At 39.1% G+C, this 19,074-nt stretch overlaps 1 protein-coding gene across 1 annotated transcript; it reads left to right on the forward strand.

The window, feature by feature from the left end:
- The first annotated feature begins 12,841 nt into the window (after nucleotides 1–12,841).
- Nucleotides 12,842–16,284, forward strand: LOC147616688 (phytosulfokine receptor 1-like). Its single transcript, XM_086777767.1, has one exon. The coding sequence runs from the start codon at nucleotides 12,974–12,976 to the stop codon at nucleotides 16,010–16,012; it is 3,039 nt and encodes a 1,012-aa protein (XP_086633893.1). The 5' UTR covers nucleotides 12,842–12,973; the 3' UTR covers nucleotides 16,013–16,284.
- The last annotated feature ends 2,790 nt before the right edge of the window (nucleotides 16,285–19,074 follow it).

Genomic DNA, 19,074 nt, shown 5'->3' on the forward strand with positions numbered 1-19,074 from the left:
TCTTACCTCTTGATCCCATTCAAGATTCAAGGGCAGTGTCTACCCTTTTACAACTCAAATCTGGTGTTAAATGATGATTACAACAGATTTATCAGCATAAATTTAGCAAAAAATACATAAAGTCAAGTATAGCTGATCTTGTATTGAATGGTTGGAGTATCAAACCATCTCCGATTGGAATTTGAAGTGATAGGGATCTGTAAACAGATACCTAATGGTAAATTTGAACCCTCAATTGCACCAAAATACAATGATTAATGTTGATTAATCAAGTGATTTAGTGAAATAATCCCTTGTTTTGTGTGCAAAAAATAGAGTGTGCGGGGAGGCCTGATCTGGGGCCTTAGAGTTCAAATGAGCTCAACTCCTTTCAAAGGCATGAATAGCAGTTAGTCTAGTAGAGGATCAAGCCAAGAAACAAAAGATTTGACTAAACATTGAATGCTTAATCTCTGTTTTACAAAAGTCACTTGCTGATTTGATGCAGAGCTTGATGCCACTTCTCCTTGAGAAATTTCACAAATCTGAGATCACCAGCATGTAGAGCACCCTTGAAAACCCCTAGGGTCGAGAGGAATTAGACCAATTTCTTTTGTGTGAGTGTAGATCTACGTTTTTCTTCAGAAATGAAGTGCCGACGAATTCGCAAAAAACAGCAGCTCCCGTTGGTGGTTTGGCGATTTGATGAGACTGGCTGAAGCGTGGGGATTATGGCTTCAAGTGGCTAGAAAAATTGGGCCTAATGTTGAGGGTGGAGGGAGATCAAGCCCCTCCATTAGCTAGGGGTGCAGAAAGCTTGTTGAAAAAGACTAAAGAAGGGTGATTATATCTTAATCATGCTTAATAGGGTGATTAGCAAGATAAATGAGCTCATAAATTTGATGGATCCTAAGCTAGGCTCTGGTACCATGTTAAAATGCAAGCAAAGTGATGAGCTATGGTGGATCAAATGCAAGAATCAACATCATTAGCAAGTGATTAGATGATGATTAAGATAAGATTAGTGAGCAATTAACTAATAGCTTAATGTAGGCATGGATACTCAAAAACCAGCAAATTACTCATTAGGCCAATGCCTCAATTTATACAAGTTTGTCCTTGATCTGCTCCATTGATTTGTTCCTTGATTTGTGCCACCTCCCCTACATCTGGGGGACACCTCATCCTTGATTCACTCCACCTCTTTTGCTTGATTCTCGCCACCTCTTCACTTTTCCTACAATATCTCCACATATCCTAGAACTTCTCATGCTACCCTTTATTCTCTCCTAGTAGATACCTCTCACCTTTTCACTACTACACTCACTCATTTACAGACTCTCTTTTATAGCCTCTTGCTAAGGGCTTGTTCCCACACACACCCATTCACTTGTATGTTTCAACACCATGAACCCACATGTGAAGTATCATTAAACTTGTGTGTAACAATGGATGCATCACTAATCACATACTCATGGACATCTAATACATCATCAATAGACGCATCACTAATCACATACTCATGGACATGTAATACATCATTAATTGAATGCTCACGATCCTTTAATAGACCCTCATGATCATCTAATGTATCCAAATGTTCCCTAGGAAGATAGGTAGGCATATGCGTATTATCACCCACAATGCTCGGTGCCATCCCTGCCCCTGAGATCATGTCCACATGATCAAACTTACACACATCAATACCATATACATCATCATCATTACATATGTGTCAATATCATCACCATGTGCACGTGTATTAATATCATCATGTGCATGTGTATTATCATGTGTACATGTATCAATATCATGTGTATGTGTGTGATACATCATCATCATCATCGTCTACATCATAATACAACGAATAGATCCATCCAGATGAATGTGAATCAATGAGATGATGACTAGTACGTCGTGGATGAGTCATAGAAACTATCGAGGCCCATGTGAACGCCACTGCGATAGTGACACATGTAAGCACCACACATGTTCTCCGGGGATCCAATCTTGTCACACCATGACTCACAGACTGCTCCCCCCACGAGTGAAAATCATGATCATCATCTACCATGTAGCCACGTACAATAATAACAACACCAAGATCACGATCATGCATCATCCATCCATCCTGAAACTCCTGATAAGTCATGCCGTGGTACATGCGGCAATGTCACCTACATCCTGAAACACCTCCACATTGCCTAAAAATCATCGGTTTTGGCCAAATTTCCTATCACATACTAGAAAAAAAACCCCAATGACAAAAATCCATGGGTGTGAACAACTCCACAAAAAAGCTCGGTAACAATGCCAATGTGGTCTCTGCATAATCTGCTTTCTGTTCAACTGTTTTTCCCTTTTTGCAACCTTTCCATGCTTCTTTGCAAGAAATCAGCAACAAGAATTGCATAAAGGATGAAAGATTGAACACGTACTTCAATTCTTGCACTCCAATCCCTTGCTGTAGGGGCTGATTTTGCACAAGAAATTTAACTCTACATACTTTCTTGATCAAGATTTGCAAAGACTTGCACAACAACTATTTCTTGATCTTTTTCCACGAAGACTTGCACAAGACCATAGATATTTGATGACAAATCCCTCACTAAAACAAGAAATCTTTTACGATATTCAAGAAAGTGTTGGTTCTAAGGTTTGTTGTAATATTATGCAGAAACTAGGGTTTATAATGTGATGAAATTAAAGATTGATCAAAGAAAACTATGATTAATGTTGAAAACAAGCTCAAAGTATAGCGTAAAAACGTTATTTTTAGTTAGTTTTTTTTAAGAGAAAATCAAGTTTTATTTCCAGATTTGCTTTTTATGTCATATATATATTGGATAATTGCCAAGCATAATAGCAAGCAAGAATTACCAACCTACCCTCCATGCTTCTCTATATCAATTAGCATATGCCCAAAAATGATTAATATTAATCCCATTACTAATCCACTCTCAACAAAGATCAAAGAAAATCTAAAAAACTATATAAAACCTAATCCAAAAATGATCTAAGCAAAGCTATGATACCAATGCAAGAAAGAGATATAGTGAGAGAATAGAACTCATTGATTGGAGTCCTCACAACTAGACTCAATGGCTCGAGTCCACACAGGTTACTCCTCGATGCCTAGAGTAGCCATAGGTTCATGAAGAAAGCCATGAAAGCTTGTATGAGAAGCTAATAACTCCAAGAAAAGTAACAATGTATAATATATCAAAAAAGTACCAAATACACAAGACATGTGTCTTTTATAGTCCTAAGGCACATGTGTAAATATTCCTAAGCCCCATGTGCCTAGGCCCATGCTCCATGTGCACATCATTTATGTAGAGACTGCCATGTAGCATGGATGTTGTAGAAATATTGTGGGGTTATCCCTCGCATGCACCCACATCTCCTTCCTTGCTTTTTGACTATCAAAAAGTAAATTGTAAAAAAACAGGCATTATTTTTTATTTTGAAGAATCTTTTTCCTTTCTTTTTGACTATCAAAAAGTAAATTGTAAAAAAACAGGCATTATTTTTTATTTTGAAGAATCTTTTTCCTTGCTTTTTGACTATCAAAAAGTAAATTGTAAAAAAACAGGCATTATTTTTTATTTTGAAGAATCTTTTTCCTTGCTTTTTGACGGTTAGAAAGTAAATTGTGAAAAAATAGGACATTAATTTTTCTAAACCATGATTTTGAAGACTGACCCAACCATTCAAAAATCTTCCTTGCTTGTCCTCAAAGCTAAAGCTAGACTATTCCCACGTCAATGTTCTTCAATACAAAACAAACTCCCTTGACTGCAACGACCAATCAATTTTATATCTTTTTCTGTGTGTGACCAATCAATTTACATCAATTTTCAAAACTGCGCGTGTCTTTTTGAGGAAAAAAAAACCGTCCTTTAGTGTATTTCCTTGGAAAAACCGGTCGAAATTTTTGCTCACCCAGGAAATTCTTAGCCCTTCCTTTTTCAAAGAGAAATAATGGCAATTTGGTAGACTTTTCGCTGATCAGCTGTCCCCATTGGTGGCTCTGAGTTGTAGAGAAGAGACAAATATCTCCCTCAGCTCCCCTTTCCCACCTGCCCAGCTGGGGAATTGGCTCCGATCAAGACTTCAAGAATTAATGCCTATTTAGTGGGAGGAAAGAGGCCAGGTATTTGCCTCTTCTCTACAACTCAGAGCCACCAATGGGGACAGCTGATCAGCGAAAAGTCTACCAAATTGCTCTGTTGCATAGGAGAGACTAGGAAGTAAGGAACCTCCTTCTGCTTCTCCTTTCACACTCAACAGTGAATGTAATTATAGAATGTGTTTATTATATGTTTAAAAATCAAGCTTGATTAAGCTCAAGGTGGATCAAAGCATATAAGAGACATGATTAAACATATTGATTACGATAATACAAAGAGCGATTAAGCTAATATCAAAACAATGACAAGTGATTAATCACAAACCCACATAATCTCATTACATTAGCTTGATCCAAGTACATGCTTATATAGCTCTCATCCACATGTTCCATGCACCCTTATGCCATCCTTGTGTTCATAAATGCTCACATTACATGTGCTACCTTGAACTTTCCATGTGCTACCCTTTTGACCCTTGACTTCACCTTTTACAAATGACCAAGCAAATCAACCTTTGCCAATGTACGCTTAGTCTATTCCTCTTTCTAATGTGCGTGCTCCTCCCCTTTCTCTATTCATGTTGCACCCTCACACATTGCTTTTCAACACCTCCCCTCAATGTGATGAGGGTCTAACACCTAACTTGTATTGACCTATCCTACACTCCATACTCATATGGTTGGAGCGGTCTGTCTAGGTTTCTCTATGAGCTAAAATGTTGGCTTTATCTTGACACTTTACACAGCTAGAGAGTGGGGTTACAACTAAGAGTTAGAAGCCATGCTCCTCATATCATCTAGAAGAGATGATCTGCATTGCCTCCATCTTGCGAGGCACTGTCTTCCTTCTTTGTCATTACATTGGCTTATTTGGCTCTCTTTTTTTGCTAGCAGTCCTTTGCTATGTGACCAATCTTATCACAATGATGATAGGTTATCTTTGTCCTTGTTCCTTCTCTAGTCCTCGATCCTGGTCCTCTTGAGAAGAGTGCTTTATCCTCACTTGATGTAGCTTGAACTATCTTCCCTCAAATCAGCTTCTCTTCTTCTATGAGGGCTGCTTCCACTCCTACAATTGTTGGATTTGGGAGGTTCTTCAAGGTAGCCACTAAGGACTCATACTCCTCAAGTGTCCTATTTTTTAACAATATGGCTATGGCGTCCTCTTCTTCTACTGGTGCCCCAATGCCAGTCAATTGTTAAGTTATACTCTTCATTTTGTTAAGGTGTACTAAAAGTGATTCACTATCCTTAATTTCCAAGCCAAAGAATTGTATTTTTAAGCTTATTTTTGAATTCTTTTTCTTTGCTCTAAACAATTTCTCTAGCTCATCCCAAGCACCCTTAGATGTATCTTGTGATACAATGTGATGGATAAATCCATCTCCCTCAATGATAGCTAATCCCTTTTCATTTCGGCTTAACCATTTTTTCTTTTCATTCCCTTCATCTTCCAGACATTTTTCCCTTCCATTTACAATCCCCCATAGCCCATCCTTCATTAACATGAATTTGATTTTAACTTGCCATGTGTGGAGGACTCCCGTTTGAAATTATCAAGAATAAATGAAGCCGTCATTTTTTGTTTAAGAAGGCCTTAACACTTGAGTAATACTCAAGATCAGTGGACTAATCTCAATACAAGAGTGATTTGAATGAATAGATTAGTGCTAATGCAAGGAATTAACCACATGAACCCTCAAGATCAAGCTCACTATTTTTATGCAAGAAACTGTCAGTGTTCAAGTGAGAAATTGACCCTTCAAATCAAGGGGGAAACTGAATGTGATGATAAATGTTTGTATAGAAACTCCCAAATTTGTGATTTGAGCTTTCACTTGTCCAAAATCACCAAAAGATGAGTAAGATATAGGCTCGTTCATAGAGGCTATTATGGAGATCAAGCCAATTTTTAAATTTGATTTATAGCCTTAATTAGCTCATGCAATGATGTAAGACTTGCTAGGCATACCATAAATGAGCTGAATTAGATAATTTTTATCAAAAGAGATGAATCCTCACCGTGCATGGCTAGCTTAACCCTAATTACTATGATTAAGAAACACTAATCTTATGGTGGGTGCAACCTAATTAACAACATAATGATGATGAAAAGATTATGCTAACTAAGCTTAAGACTTAAGCACAATTAGGTTACAAGATTGAGACTTGTACTCATAGAGAGGCTTGAGAGCTTGCTTCATTTTTCATTGCTTGAAATGGTCCCCTTTTATATAAGGAGGTACACTCTTGGGCTTGTACATCAATGTGGGATAAGTCTCCACTCTTCTCTCTAGCTCACATGTCACCTCAAATCTCAACACCCCCCCTTGATGGTGACTTGACCTATCTTTGAGGCCTAGAGGTCATCTCTAAGAGTGATGTCCCGCCTTGATAGAGACTTGACCTATCTTTGAGGTCTAGAGGTCTATTCTAAGAGTAGGGTTACAAATTTTGGCTATTTCTTCTACCTTGGCTACATCATCGGTACCAGAGGGTAGGACATACAATGTTTAAGAGGATATTTTTGGAGCTAGAGGGATCATTTTCTGCCACCACAAAGTGACCATCTTCCACATAGTTGTTTTCTTGATTCTATTTGGAGTAGCAATGTTCTTCCAAGTGCCCAGTATTTCCACATGCACTACAAATTATTTTTGGTTTACTTCTAAAATGACAATTAACAAAGATGTGACCAAGCTTGCCACAGTGATTACATATTAGAATTTGAGATATGATTGATTTGTCCTTTGAAATCTCCCATCCTTTGTATACAATTTTTTCCCACTTGAATGTGATTTGAATGGTTCTTTATCCTTGAACTTTGATTCTTGTTCAAGTAGAGATGATTCTACATGAGTTTTAGTGTTGGGCACATTTTTAAGTGTAGCAACAAGTGATTCATAAGGTTCTTTATCAACACTTTTTAAGAATACGGCAATAGATTCATCTTCCTCAATGACTTTCTTTAATGCACTAAGTTGCTTCTTGATACCTTTGAATTTACTGATGTGTTTTGCCATGGTCTCGATCTCCTTCTTGTCAAGTTGTAAAACTGCATGAGAATGTTATCTTTGAGCTCTTGAGTCGATGCAAAAAATCTTGTTGCCATGGTCTCGATTTCCTTCTTGTCAAGTTGTAAAACTGCATGAGAATGTTGTCTTTGAGCTCTTGAGTTGATGCGAAAAATCTTGTTGAGTTCTTGCCATGCCAACTTGGCATCCTTGATGCCAGCAATGTGACTAATAATAACATCATCAAGATTTTAGCGATGAGGCCCAATGCTTTGTTGTTTTGAAGTGGCTCAACCTCCACTTGTTCATCCTCAATAAGGTGCCAAATCCCCTTACGCATAAGCAAGTACATGGTCTTACTTTGCCATGTGAAAAACTCATCACCATTAAATCTTGAAACAACTTCAACACACTCCATACTGAGAAGGTCTTACTAACAAGATTTTATTTTTCTTTGTTAACAGTGTCTAATCTCGTACAAATTTGTCGTGAGAAGGTCGGGAATGCCTTAACACGTGATAATGATTCACGAGACGATCAGTGTCTAGTCAATACAAGAATGACAATGAAAAATTATCTTCAATTGGAATGCAATGAATTTTTATGTAAAAGAGAACTTCCCACAATGAATTTACACCCCAATTTTCCAATTTTGGACTTAGATTAGCGCAATTTCTGCTAGCACAGAACTAATGATAATGATTAGTGCTTAATTATAATGATTAAGAGATATAACTCTTGGAGCTTAATTATAATGATTAAGAGAGATAAATCTTGGAGCTTCGAATTGAGCTTGTGAAAGTGGATATTGAAGGGGGTTTTTATACTGGCTTGTTGCCCTTGATGAGGACAAGAGTCCTATGGACAAAGAATATCTCAATCCTTCAAAAAATGAGCGAAATTTATAGATTATAAGCGCTTGTTATTTTGCTTGCCTCGACCGATATACTATATTATTGGAGAAGCCCTTTGGTCAAGTTAGAGCTTATACCATGGCCTATCTTGGGCTAGAAGGGTTTGGCCCAATTTTTACAACATAAACAGAGAAATGAAGCAAAAACCAGTCACGCTACCAGCGTGGATTTCGACAAAATTAGGGCAAAGAAGACAAAACCCTCTTGTTTGTGGTTTAGCCTAGGGCTGAACAACAACCTTGTGAATTATCTTGGCTAATGAGTGAGAGGATGAGAAATGGTGAACATTTGAAATTTGGACTACAAATGGAAGAGTTGGATAAGGTTGAGATTAGTGAATAATTAGATGATTAATAAAGTGATTAGACTAATGTGAGCTAAGGCTAAGCTAATGGAGAGTGGTGGCTCTGATACCATGTCAAAAGAGATGAACCCTCACCATGTATGGCTAGCTTAACCCTAATTATTATGATTAAGAAACACTAATCTTATGGTGGGTGCAACTTAATTAAAAACATAATGATGATGAAAAGATTATGCTAACTAGAGTTAAGACTCAAGCACAATTAGGTTACAAGATTGAGAGTTGTACTCATAGAGATGCTTCATTTTTCATTGCTTGAAATAGTCTCCTTTTATATGAGAAGGCACACTCTAGGACTTGTACATCAATGTGGGATGTCTCCACTCTTCTCTCTAGCTCACATATCACCTCAAATCTCAATATATTTAAGCTTAGTTTATAGTGTTAATGAGTGAATGTCTTGATTTTTCACCTTCAGTAGTACAGAATTTCACCGCCTTCATTTTCGATTGTTGTAGCTCACACAGTAGACCAATCGAGGTGATATTCGATATGTGAGATCCTCATACCATGCTTTAAACACATCTGAAAGGAATTTTACTAATTCCTTGTGTATGCGACGAATGGTCTAATTTCTCAGTCCAGCTCTACTAGCGACGCACTTTGCATTTAGAATGTGACGAATTAACTCGATTCCTCGCAGTTGTGAAGTTGCCTAGGGATGATCAAAATGTGGCTAGAAGCTTTTGCCAAATGGTGGAGAGGATTAGAAGAACAAGGCTCATCAAATTTTGACCACAAAGAGAGAGAAAAGGGATAAGATGAGAATAGTGGATTTAATCAAGATTAACGATGCCTACTTCAGCTACTAGTTTGAGATGGGATGAGTTAAGAGGCATGACTCTGATACCATGTTAAAAAATCAAGCTTGATTAAGCTCAAGTGCGGTTCAAAGCATATGAGAGACATGATTAAGGATATTGATTAAGATAATATAAAAAGTGATTAAGCTAATAGCAAAACAATTACAAGTGATTAATCACAAACCCACATAATCTCATTGCATTAGCTTGATCCAAGTACATGCATATATAGCTCTCATCCACATGCTCCATGCACCCTTGTGCCATCCTTGTGTTCATAAATGCTCACGCTACATGTGCTACTTTGCACTTTCCATGTTTGACTTCACCTTTTACAAATGACCAAACAAATCAACCTTTGCCAATGTACCCTTAGTCTATTCCTCTTTCTAATGTGCATGGTCTTTCCCTTTCTCTATTCATGTTGCACCCTCACACATTTATTTTCTCAACATTATATCAATGCAAGTAATCACCCCCCTCCACTTACCAGGTGGTAACATTTTTCTTTCCTAAAGTCAATTCCACCATCATAGAATCAAGGTGTGATACTTTTTCATGTATACAAGTTTTCACAAAGTCATCACATGATGTAAGAGATAAAGTTTGCATGAAAGTGTGGTTGACAAGTTAAACATAAGGACTTGATAAATGTAAGATAGTAATTGTTGAAAAGAACATGGGTGCCCTCAAAGGACATGTATTTTTTGAGTGATTTTGGTGCAATATATCTTGGTTTCATTTTGAGTGACTTTGGTGGAAGTTTAAATTTTTTTATAATGATGGAAGTTGAATTTGTTAAATCAACTTTCCTCCTTCCATTAGTGGAGGATATTGATAAGTTTCTTGGACCACAAAGAAGCAATAAAATTATGAAAAATGTCCTTGGGTAAGAATTTTGAGTACCCACATGAAAAAATAACTTGGATAGTTGAAAGGGAAGCTCAAAGTCTAAAAGTTTGTTTGTTGAGAAAGTAAAGTAGTCATATGTATGCACATGTGGACATAACGCCATAGACATGATGATGAAAGTCCTTTTTTAGCATTTTAATGGTAGGTACTTGCCACCAAACCCATGATATGGTCAAAGCATGTATATATGAAGGATAATACAGAAGCACATTTATCATAAAGCATGATTTTGAAGGATCACACATATGGCACATTTGTCATAAAGCATGTACATTTTATGATAGTAGGTCTTTGTAGTACCAAGGTATTTTTTTTGGGGTTTCAAGCAAGTGGCCAAGATGTGGGTTTTAAGAAAGCTCCATCTCCACACATTTCTATTTCATTTGAAGGTATAATTGTGTTGTCAATAAAAGAACAGAAGATACTTCCTTCATAGAAATATCTTCTGAAGTGTTTTTGGGGTATGATACATGTGAAAGTCCATTTTTCATGGTATGTATGCATATCCCTACCAACCATCTGTCCACAACAATTTAAAATATTAGGAGTGACTTAAAGTTCATGATAATATTATGGAAAAAAGGAATGATTATCACCAACTTTCATGTTCAAACAGTCATCAATAAAATCACATATCTCTCTCTCATAATGCTTAAGAAACCTCACTAAAACAAATATTCCTTGTTGCCACGGAAAATAGATTTCACCAATTTGGTTTTGGCAATGTTAGGCAGGGTCGGTCTTATAGATGTGCCGAGCATTAAGAAATTGTGCAAGCAAGCTTGATAGGGTGAGCTACGTGACATTTCCAAATCGTCAAGAAAATGTAGTTTTGGCAATGTAAAGCAGGGTTGATGTTATAAATGTGCAGAGCATTAAGAAAATGTGTAAGCAACCTTGATAAGGTCGGCTACATCACATATCCACATTGCTAAAGGAAGGGAGTAGAGTCTTTCTTGTCAAAATATTAAAAATGTAGTTTTGGTAATGTAAAGCATAGTTGATCTTATAAATGTGCAGAGCATTATTAAAATGTGTAAGCAATCTTGATAAGGTGGGATACATGACATATCCACATTGCTAAGAAAAGGGAGTAGAGTCTTTCTTGTCAAAATATTAAAAAAGCAATGATAGCATTTTCTAGAGTGTTCTTGCAAAAGAAGGCCTTCATGGTATAATAAGATAAAGGCAAGATTTTAGGAGCTTAATTCAAATTTGGAGAATGGGGGTTGCTCAAGCAACCTAATATTTAGCTTCCACAATAATTGAGCTATCATGATATAATCAATGTTGAAGCAACTATATTCAACTTAAGTTTAGTAAGCCACAAGCTACGGAGGGGCCTAATTATTTCTTGTCCATCCTAGTAGGTGTCCAAATACCTTAAAACAAGGCTTGCAAGCTTGTTAAAGCCTTGTTCTACCCCGAACTTTCTAGATTGATCCCCCAAAGGTTTGAATAAGTTGTTTAATCCACCTCTTTGATTAAGGTGCATCTTTCTTGGAACCTTAGTAAATCATCGCTTACGTTTAAGAAAAGAAATTATGACAAAGAGAAGACTTTTCAAAGCCATTTACGTTTCTAAAAGAAGAAAGATGTTGGAAGTGGAGATTATTTTGGATTAAATAATGTGAAACCTTGCTTTTATTGAGAAGAGAAACCATTTAGTCTCATTAGAAGCTTACATGATATTGTCTTAGTGGTTAAGATATTGCTTTGTGAAGATACACATTGTATTTCAATTAGTGCGTGTGTGGATATATATGAAGTAATGGATACCCCCCTTTCCTTCGATTAAATGTCTTTTTGCTTACTTCCTTCACATGCTAAATAATTTAATTGCAAGATTAATAAGAGAGCCTTAGTAGATGTTTAGGTAATGATCTAAGAAGAGAAGAACAAGAGAGGCATAGATTAGGAGGAATACACACACACACAGAGTGGGCCCTAGGGGTGGACACTTGCCAATCACCTAGTGGTACCCACATAACCATGCCCAAAATACTAATGGCCTAGCTGGTTGGTAATAAATGAGGATTTATTGAGGTGTAAAATGGGTAGTACGAGGTTTTAGCTCCGCGCTTATGAATGTTTTAAATTTCTCTTGAATGTTTAAATTCTCTCATTAATTTGTCTTTGAAGGTATTGTTTTGCAATTGTAGGTTCTTTGAACTTTTCGTTAAGTGAAAATAATTTTTGGATTTCGATTTACGCGAGAAAACTTGAAATCTTTGCTTGTAGAAGGTATTTGCATTTGTTGTAAAACATGTTTTTTTGTGAGGAGTGTTCATAATCATTACTCAAGTATGTAGAACCCATGAAGAGGATTTCAAAGATACCTCCCTTGTCGAGAATCTAGTGGCACCTTACCTTCTGTAGTGTACCCCCATTCCCCTAACACACGTCGAGTGTACCTTTTTTGTGGGTATGTCGAGCCGGGGTCTAACATGGCCTTAGAATGCACCAGTTAGGAGGAAACCCATCGTGTGAGCGAACCCTAAGAGAGATAGACCTTTTTTTCTGTCGAGAGGTATAACAATAATAGGTGTGTGTGAGAGACAGAGAGTCGAGAGGTATAACAATAATAGGTATAACAATAATAATTGGAGCTAGACCTTTTTTTCTGTCTACGGAGTTGACTTTGAACTTGAAAAGAAAGAGAGTTGGGCTCATAATAATAATGTGGCCTATAATGTGGGGACAGAGAGTTGGACGGTGGGGAAAATGAGATTCGGGCCATTCGGCTACAGAAAGGATAGCTCGATAGCTCCACGCGAACACCCTCTTGTTTGCACCACCACCTCTCTCTCTCTCTCTCTCTCTCTCTCTCTCTCACTGGTGCGACGCTTCGAGCAATGCTTTCAGTTTTGCTGCTCTTATTGTGCTCTTCCTTCGGAATCAGCAGCGAGTCAGGAGGCATGGCGCCGTCTCCAGGCAGCGGAGACCTCACATGCATGCAGAGCGAGCATGAGGCTCTCTTGCAGTTCAAGCAAGAAGTGGCATATTACAACCAGTCGTGGGTCTGGGATAGCAATACAAGCTGTTGCCTGTGGCAAGGAGTGGCATGTACACCTGCTGCTGGAAGGGTAATCAGCCTCTCTCTGCCACACCTGAACATCACAGGTAATATCTCCCCGGCTCTTGGCAACCTTAGATTCTTACAATCCCTTAACCTCTCTTACAATCAATTCCATGGAAGACTCCCATCACAGTTGTCCTCCCTTTCTCATCTGCAAACCCTTGATCTCAGCTGCAACAATCTCTCAGGTCCCATCTCCCTCTTGTCTAGCATGCCCTCTTTGAAGAGCATCAACATGTCCAGCAATTCTTTTACTGGAGAGCTGCCCAGCTTTGAAAATTTCACCAATCTGGAAGAGCTTCGAGTATGCACTAATCATCTCTCTGGTCTTATCAAAACAGATGTTTGCCATCATGCACCCATGCTTAGGGCCCTTAATTTGTCTGTTAACATGTTCAGTGGGCATCTTGGCTCTGGGTTAGGGTCATGTATGCACTTGCAACAGCTTTCCCTGGGGTTCAACAGCATACAGGGCCGCATCCCACATGACCTGTACGGCATCACCACATTGTGCATCCTCTGCCTAGCCAATAACAACTTCACCGGAACTCTAGATGTTTCTGTGGGTAACCTCACCAGCCTCACACACCTCTTTCTCTCAAACAATAACCTGTATGGCCCTTTGCCCAAAAGCCTATCCCAGAACTCCAAGCTCATGGCGCTAGACCTATCTGTCAACAGCTTCACAGGCTTGTTAGATGTGGACTTCAACAACATGACACACCTACAGGAGCTTAATCTTTACAGCAACTTTTTCACTGGCAGCATCCCGGCCTCCCTCAGCAATTGCACATATCTGAGTTTCCTCGACCTTGCAATAAACAATTTCACTGGATCCATCCCTATGCAGTTCAATTCTTTGAAGAGCCTGACCTTTGTGTCACTCTCCACCAACAGGTTAAATGGAAGCTTGCAATCCTTTCAGAACTCCCACAGCCTGGTAAGCCTCATCCTTACAAAGAATATCTTCACAGAGCCTCTCCCTTCCTCCTTGTATGGCTTTGCAAATTTGCAGTTTTTGGCCCTAGCTTTTCTCAATTTAAGAGGGAGCATTCCACTGTGGCTGCAAAACTGCACCAAGCTGCAGGTCTTGGACTTATCATGGAACCAGTTACAAGGAGAGCTCCCCACATGGCTTGGAAGCTTTCAACATTTGATATACCTAGATCTGTCCAATAATTCACTCAGTGGCACCATCCCTTCAGAGCTCTTCAAATTGCCATCACTCGTACATAAGGATACCAACTTGACGGGCATGCAGACCATCATGGATCCTCTAGAGGTGAAGCGTCAAATTGGCTCACTTGACTTATTCTATAGCAAAGCTGTAGCTTTACCCCCTTCCATTCTCCTTGGCAACAATCGATTGACCGGTGAAATACCTTCAAAAATTCACCATCTCAGAGTGCTTTTATTTCTGGACCTAAGTCACAACTTTCTAGCAGGAAGCATTCCCGCATCTCTTGCCAACATCACAAGCTTGGAGCAGCTTGATTTATCATACAATAACCTTAGTGGCACCATCCCTTCAAGCCTTTCCTATTTAACATTTCTCTCCAACTTTAATGTTTCCTTTAACAACCTCTCTGGCCCTATTCCAGTCAGCAATCAGTTTGAAACATTCCCCGTCACAAGTTATGAAAGTAATCCGGGACTTTGTGGAGCAAGTAATCCAGGACTTTGTGGAGCTCCCATTTTATCTGCCTGCACAAATGGCAGTAACAGTAGTTCAAGTGCTTTTTCACATGCCCATACGAGGGGCCCAAGGATTATTGCCCTTCTAGTCGCAGTCTGTATCGGTGTCGGGGGGGTTGTAATATCGGTCACCATATTCTTGTGGATTCTCTCTGGGAGAACTGCTATTCATCAAGGATTTGAAAGCCCAAGGGAGATGGATAGTATCATGAGCCTCTCCGAGGCACAGAATGCCTCGCTGCAACTTCTCTACAATCATCAAATGCTAACTGTTGCAGACATTGTCGAAGCAACCAATAATTTTGATTCCACCAACATTGTAGGTTGTGGAGGTTTTGGTCTTGTTTACAGAGCAGATTTGGATGATGGCTCAAAGCTTGCAATAGAAAAACTCACAGGAGATGGTGGGCAGATGGAGAGGGAGTTCAGAGCTCTTTCCAAGTTTCAGCACAAGAATTTGGTTCCTTTGAGGGGGTTTTTAAAAATAGGGTATGCCGAGTTTCTCATCTACTCATACATGGAGAATGGAAGTCTGGATTACTGGCTACATGAGAGGAGGGATGGGGGGGGTAACTGCCTGGACTGGCCGACACGGCTGAAGATAGCACAGGGAGCTGCAGCCGGGTTGGCATACTTGCATCAGATCTGCAATCCCCACAGAGACATCAAGTCTGGCAACATATTGCTGGATGAAACGTTCGAAGCACATCTTGCAGATTTTGGCTTGGCCACTGAGACACACGTCACCACAGAGCTGGTGGGAACACTGGGCTACATTCCTCCTGAGTATGGTGAAATGTGGACTGCTACTCCAAGAGGTGATGTGTACAGCTTTGGGGTGGTTTTGCTTGAGTTACTTACAGGAAAGAGACCAGTAGACGTCTTTCGATCCAAAGAGTCTGCTGACCTTGTAGCTTGGGTGCAAGAGCTCAGGCACACTACCAATTTAGAGCAGATCTTTGACAGCTCGTTGCAAAGTAAAGGTCACGAAGAGCAACTGCAGCAAGTATTAGATATAGCATGCTTGTGTATTGACCAAGATCCATCTAGAAGGCCTTCCATAAATGATGTAGTTTTGCTTTTGGATGAGGTCAGACAAGACAAGCATGGAGGCAAGTAAGCATATTTCTTTTTTAGTCCACTACATGGACTTTTATACTGTTGTATATAGTAATTTTTCTCTTTCCCCCTACCAGTTAAAATAAAAGAGGTGTCTTGCCCGAGCGGCTCAGCTCATCACACACGACCCACGCTAACCGAGAGGTCGTGGGTTCGAGCCTTATCACTATCGGGATAGGGCTTTGTATAATTGAATGTAGCTTGGCTACATCCTTTCAGAAAGGGGGTCCTTATTTTCAAGGCAACCAAAAATTTCGACCGATTTGTTCAAAATTGAGCCGTGAAAAATATAGTAAAAGTACATCTTGACAAGGGGCAGGCCGAGCAATGGTAGAGGAAAACCTTTTTCCCCAGCTAGTGAGAAAAAAGACAAGTTGGAGTACAATCGGTTCCCCTTATTCAAAATCTCATTATGAACCAGTTTTCATTACTAGAAACCTATATATTTTATTAGTTTCTGTAAAGACAAGGGTAAACTCGATTAGTTTTTTTGAATTTTAACTCATGCAAAATACACTAAAGGACGGTTTTTTCTAGCATTGGGGTTGAGGCCATTCCGTGACGTGGAAAGGGGTGAGTTGGGGGAATTCCTAAGCAAGTTATGCGTGGCTCCACAAATAGACAATCACAATTTTAGAAATTGATGTAAATTGATTGGTCATAGCAAAAGATGTAAATTGATTGGTAGCTGCAGTCAAGGCAGTTGATTTGGTTATAGCAGAACATTGATGTGGTGGTGGACGGCCCAGATCTCGTACAATTTGTAATACTCTAGCTTGAGGGCAAGGAAGGAGATGTGGATGTAGGTGAGGGTCCAAGGATATACCCCCAGTGCAGTGCTAGAAGAAAACCGTCCTTTAGTGTAGTTTGTCAGAAAAAAACTATCTTTACTCAAATTGAGAAAAACCGGTTGTAATTTTGTCTAGCCTTGAGTTTAAAGATTTAAAATTTAAAATTTTAGTTATAAAACAAATTAATCAATGCATTTTTTTAATTAAAAAACAGTTGAGTTTAAAGTTCATTATTTTTTTCATTGGTTAGAAAAATAGTTTATTTCTGACACAGCCCATGTGCCCACAATATTTTTGCAACATCCATGCTCTGTGCATAAATGACTTTGAAGGGCCTTCTACACACTCGTCACATGATAAGAAAATATCATTATATTAAAAGCTCTTGCCTTGTCCATCCACCACATCCAACTATGTTATGTAGAGACTATAAATGCTTGCCTTTAAACACCCTTGTTCATCTATATGTTGCCATGTATGTTTACTTAGTAATTGTGCCAAGTAGACTTGCAATTTTTTGCCTTCTCAAGATGTCTTGTTAATACCTCATTTTGAAGGATGAAGGCTAAACTCACTATTACAGGTCCCCACCTCCCAAACAAACCAATTAGTTATTAATTATAAATTTGTGGAGTTTGGCCTCACAATTAGTTAAATCTTATGTTTCACTTGTCATGCGAATGCACATGGACATGCCTAATCCAAGGCTAACCCTGATAGGCAGCAAATAAACAACTAGATTAGGGCTCTAGCATGTGTCTAGGTGTGCAAAGAAGACATCCAAGTGGGCAAAGACCTTGTTGGCCGGATCTGAAGTGTGTATAGAGCAGGTCGGCATCATATAGAATTCTTTGGGATTTTCTATTGGTCGACCAGCCAGTCGACCAGTTCCTTGGGCATGCCTCGGGCCTATAAAAGGCTAAGCAATGCAATCATTTGAACCATCTCACTCCTTTATGGAGGTGATATAATAGGCTTTTGTTACTCATTTTGGAAAGGCCAAAGGCCACAAACATTGTACCTTTTTTGTACTTCATGAATATACTCAAAATACAACCATCTATATGTGTGTGTGTGTGTGTGTTGATTGTTCTTGTATCAAGAGTTCTTATGCAGTGTGCGTAGGGCTAAGATGAGATTACCCAAATCTTTCGTATGTTATAGTGATATTAGAGATTTGCCTTTTGATAAAGATATTCAGTTAAGAAAACAAAGGTTTTTTTTTTTTTGCTTGTGTGGTTGGTTTTCAGACGTTGTTTGCACTCCCATAGAACACCAAACCCCTACAGATCGATAGACTGCTTCCAGAAGCCAAGTCCTTAATGATGATACAAATGCCATGTTTGAGGAATTTATATGTATTATAGTACAACAAGGAGAACATATGAGGGTGTGTACAACTTCTATAAAGGCATTGTACCTCTTCCAAAAACCTCGACACCCATTCCCCCCCTCCACTCCTTTGCCAGTCGTCATCGAGATCCCTTCCCATACCCCTTCTTTAGCTATCTCCCTTGTAGAGTTAACACAGCAACTTCGTGCCTGTGTTACGTGGTTTATAAGTATGGGAGGTAGAGCTTCAAACACAGGTGATAGACCGTTGTGTTGTACATGAGGAACAACGTTGATCCATGGAGCACGAGCGATACCTTGTAGCTCTCGATGTAAGGACAATATCCGAGACTTCTTTGACTCACCTTCACGAAAGGGTGAATTTTAATAAGTATAACAGTAAAATCAATCCCACAACTTTGTATTCTCAAATTCATCAGTTTGAAGCCTACTTTGTTGTTGTTGGTAGGAAGCCAGACATAGAGAAGGTGGTGTTAACTAGTTGCTACATTGAAGGGGAAGCCATCTCTTGGTGGACTCATTGGACCCAGGCCGATTCCAATTACGGAGTTGTTGCCTATGAGGGGGACCAATTTGTCATTGACCTCAAGAAGCAGTTTCTAGCACTTCATTATCTTGAGTGATTAGAGCACGAGTATCGGGGATTGCGCCATAATGCACTACCAGTCTTCTAGTTTGCAAATAAAGTCATTCACCTAGATTTACAATTGCAAAAATCCAATGAGGTCAATTCCTCTATGGTTTAGACACGCAAATCTAGTGGGATGTGCACATGTTCGAACCACAGCCTTTTGATTGGGCACTTTTGCTTTGCATAAAGTGCCAAGATGAAATACAACAAAGGAAAACCAAAGCCCGGAGGAGCCAAGGCAATCACTAGTAGAGTGGATCTATTTTTGGCATGGGCTAGAACTAGACC

Source organism: Cibotium barometz, chromosome 38 (genome assembly GCF_041138505.1).
Source record: "Cibotium barometz isolate CiBa-2024 chromosome 38, ASM4113850v1, whole genome shotgun sequence".
Lineage (NCBI taxonomy): Eukaryota > Viridiplantae > Streptophyta > Polypodiopsida > Cyatheales > Cibotiaceae > Cibotium > Cibotium barometz.

What these genes read in the sequence shown, in the direction of transcription:
- LOC147616688 (XM_086777767.1), top strand. Translation starts at nt 12,974, where the DNA reads ATGCTTTCAGTTTTGCTGCTCTTATTGTGCTCTTCCTTCGGAATCAGC.